At 37.6% G+C, this 2,930-nt stretch overlaps 1 protein-coding gene across 1 annotated transcript; it reads left to right on the top strand.

Moving 5' to 3' along the window:
- Nucleotides 1-456: 456 nt before the first annotated feature.
- Nucleotides 457-1,730, top strand: LOC127103453 (uncharacterized). Its single transcript, XM_051040708.1, has 3 exons — nucleotides 457-533; nucleotides 688-920; nucleotides 1,270-1,730. Exons 1-3 carry the CDS (start codon nucleotides 457-459, stop codon nucleotides 1,728-1,730), a joined length of 771 nt encoding a protein of 256 aa, XP_050896665.1.
- The last annotated feature ends 1,200 nt before the right edge of the window (nucleotides 1,731-2,930 follow it).

The raw sequence follows: 2,930 nt of genomic DNA, 5'->3' as shown, positions 1-2,930 counted from the left end.
TAAAAGCGCTCTCTAAGGCTTTCCAAAAGCGCTTTATAAACTGGAAATGCACATGGACTTATAGAGCGCTTTTTTAAAAGCGCCCTCTAAGGGTAACCTTAGAGGGCGCTTTCTAAAAAGCGCCCTGTATTGTTGTCCCTCTATCTCCTCCTTATTTTTTCGCTTCACCTTAGAGGGCGCTTTATTACAAAAGCGCCCTCTAAAGTGCGCTGTCTATTCCAGTTGTTCGCTCCTTATTTTTTCTCTTCACTTTAGAGTGCGCTTTTGTAATAAAGCGCCCTCTAAGGGGCGCTGTCTATTCCAGTTTTTGGCGTAGTGAGTACATTCAAGATCATGATCAGTTCGAATGAGGTACAATGTCTGAAAACATTTGTCGATCATAAGCATCGTTGGTTGTGGCATTTGAGGTTTGGCCATTTGAATTTTAGGTCACTCAATCAACTAATTACTCAAGAAATGGTAACTAGTATACCAAGTCTTGTTATGCCCGACAAATTCTATGAAGGTTGCTTAGTAGGAAAGCAATCTAGAAAGTCTTTCAAATATGCCAATGAGATCCTCCTGCATACTAGAAGTAGTACATTCAGATGTATGTGGCTTGTTTGATGATCATACCATTGGTGGAAACATGTATTTTTTATTATTTGTCGATGAGTAGAATCGAAAGCTTTGGATCTATGTGATCAGGCGCAAATACGAAGTATTTTCAATCTTTAAGAGATTCAAAGTGCTTGTCGAAAACCAAAGCGAAAAGAAGATTAAGGTCCTGCAAACAAATGGAGATGGAGAATACACATCCAAGATATTTGAGGAGTTATGTGCAAAACACAATATTGATCATGAGGTAACTGCTCCTTACACGACTCAACATAATGGAATAGTAGAAAGCAGAAACAAGACTATATTGGATATAGCTAGATGTATGTTAAAGCAAAAGAACTCTCCAAAATCCTTATGGAGTGAAGCTGTCACCAGTGCTGTTTATATTCTGAACAGGTGTCATACCAAGAAATTGAAGAACAAGGTTCCTGAACAAATATGAAGTGATAAACGACAATCACTGAGTCAACCTGAAGGTGTTTAGATCTATTTGCTTCAAGCATGCTCCTGATGCAAGAATAAGAAAGCTTGATGATAAAAGTAAACGTATGATTCTGGTAGGATATCACAAGACTAGAACATACAAAATATTCAACCCAATCATTGATAAGATCGTGACGAGTCGAGACATTATGATTGATGAGAACTCTGCCTTGGATTAGAATTCAGGTGATGCAACTAACAAGCCATTGGTGAGCTATGGTTTTGATGAAGAAAGTAGTGAGCGCAAAGAAATTCCATCTAATTGTGTTCTAGTCACAGTGGAAGTCGAAGTAGAAAATAGTGAGAGTGTGGCTAACACAAGCCAAAGAACTCTAATAACTAGAGTTCTTCCAGCAAGGCTTCAATACTATGAAGTGGTTGGTGATGATGAAGTCACACCAGATGGAAATTTGGTTCATTTCGCTTTACTTATAGGTGTTGAACCAATCAACTATAATGAGGCCTTAAAGAATAAAAACTGGAAGGCGACTATGATCGAAGAGTTACAAGCGATTGAAAGAAACAATACATGGGAGCTAGTCAAATTGCCAACACACATAAAAGTTATTGAAGTAAAGTGGGTGTTCAAGCTGAAGCACAATCCTGATGGGTCAATTACAAGACACAAGGCAAGATTAGTAGATTGAGGATTTCTTCAGAGAGCAGGACTCGACTACTCTGAAGTATATGTGCCAATAGCAATATTAGAGATTGTCAAATTGGTGGTAGCCTTGGCATGCAAGCAAGGCTAGTTGACACTTCACTTAGATATGAAATCGACACTTTTTGAATGGTTCCCTAGATGAAGTCGTGTATGTCACACAACCTTCTGGTTTTAAAATACATGAGGAAGCAAGGAAAGTGTACAACTTGCACAAAGCCCTGTATGGTCTCAAATAGACACCTAGAGCATGGAACAAGAAACCAATGCATACTTAGTCGAATTGGGATTCATAAAATATATGTTTGAGTATGGTGTCTATGTACATGTCATGGCACAAGATATAACCATCATCTGTTTATATGTCGATGACTTGCTAGTAACTGGAAATAACACAATGAACTTGTCTAAGTTCAAAGAGTTGATGAATAGGGGATTTGAAATGTCGGATCTGGGAAACTTATCGTATTTCCTAGGCATGGAATTTCAAATTACTAAACAATGTATGATATTTCATCAAAGGAGGTATGTCAAAGAAATACTCAAGATATTCAGGATGGATGATTCGAATACTACATCTTCATCTATCGAACCTAATATGAAACTGGATAAGCATGGAGAAGAGGACAAAGTCGATGTCAAATTTTTCAAAAAACTTGTAGGATCTATGAGGTATGTGTGCAATAGCAGACCTGCTATAGGTTTCTTAGTCTGATTGATAAGCAGATACATGGATGAACCAAAGTGTCACACATGATGGTTGCAAGAAGAATTGTGAGATACCTAAAAGGATCAATAAACTATGGAATTCTGTTTCCACGATATTCTGAAAGCAAAGAAGTTGTGATTACTTGTTATTGATATGCTGATTAGTGTGGAGATAAGGAAGATTGAAGAAGTACAACCAATGATTTCTTTCAAGTATTTGATGCCTCAATCTCATGGTGCTCGAGAAAATAACATGTGGTGGCATTATCATCATGTGAGATTGAGTATATAGCAAGCTCATATACTTCTTGTCAAGCAATCTAGATCAGATCTGTACTGACTGAGATGGAGGTCGAAGTGAAGAAACCATTGATGTTGCATATCGATAACAAGTCAGACATTAATCTTGTAAAGAATCTAGTTCTACATGGTAGGAGTAAGCACATTGAGGCTAGATTTCACTTCCTAAAGGAGAAGA

This window comes from Lathyrus oleraceus, chromosome 7 (genome assembly GCF_024323335.1).
Source record: "Lathyrus oleraceus cultivar Zhongwan6 chromosome 7, CAAS_Psat_ZW6_1.0, whole genome shotgun sequence".
Lineage (NCBI taxonomy): Eukaryota > Viridiplantae > Streptophyta > Magnoliopsida > Fabales > Fabaceae > Lathyrus > Lathyrus oleraceus.
This window is presented reverse-complemented; position numbering and strand designations above follow the sequence as displayed.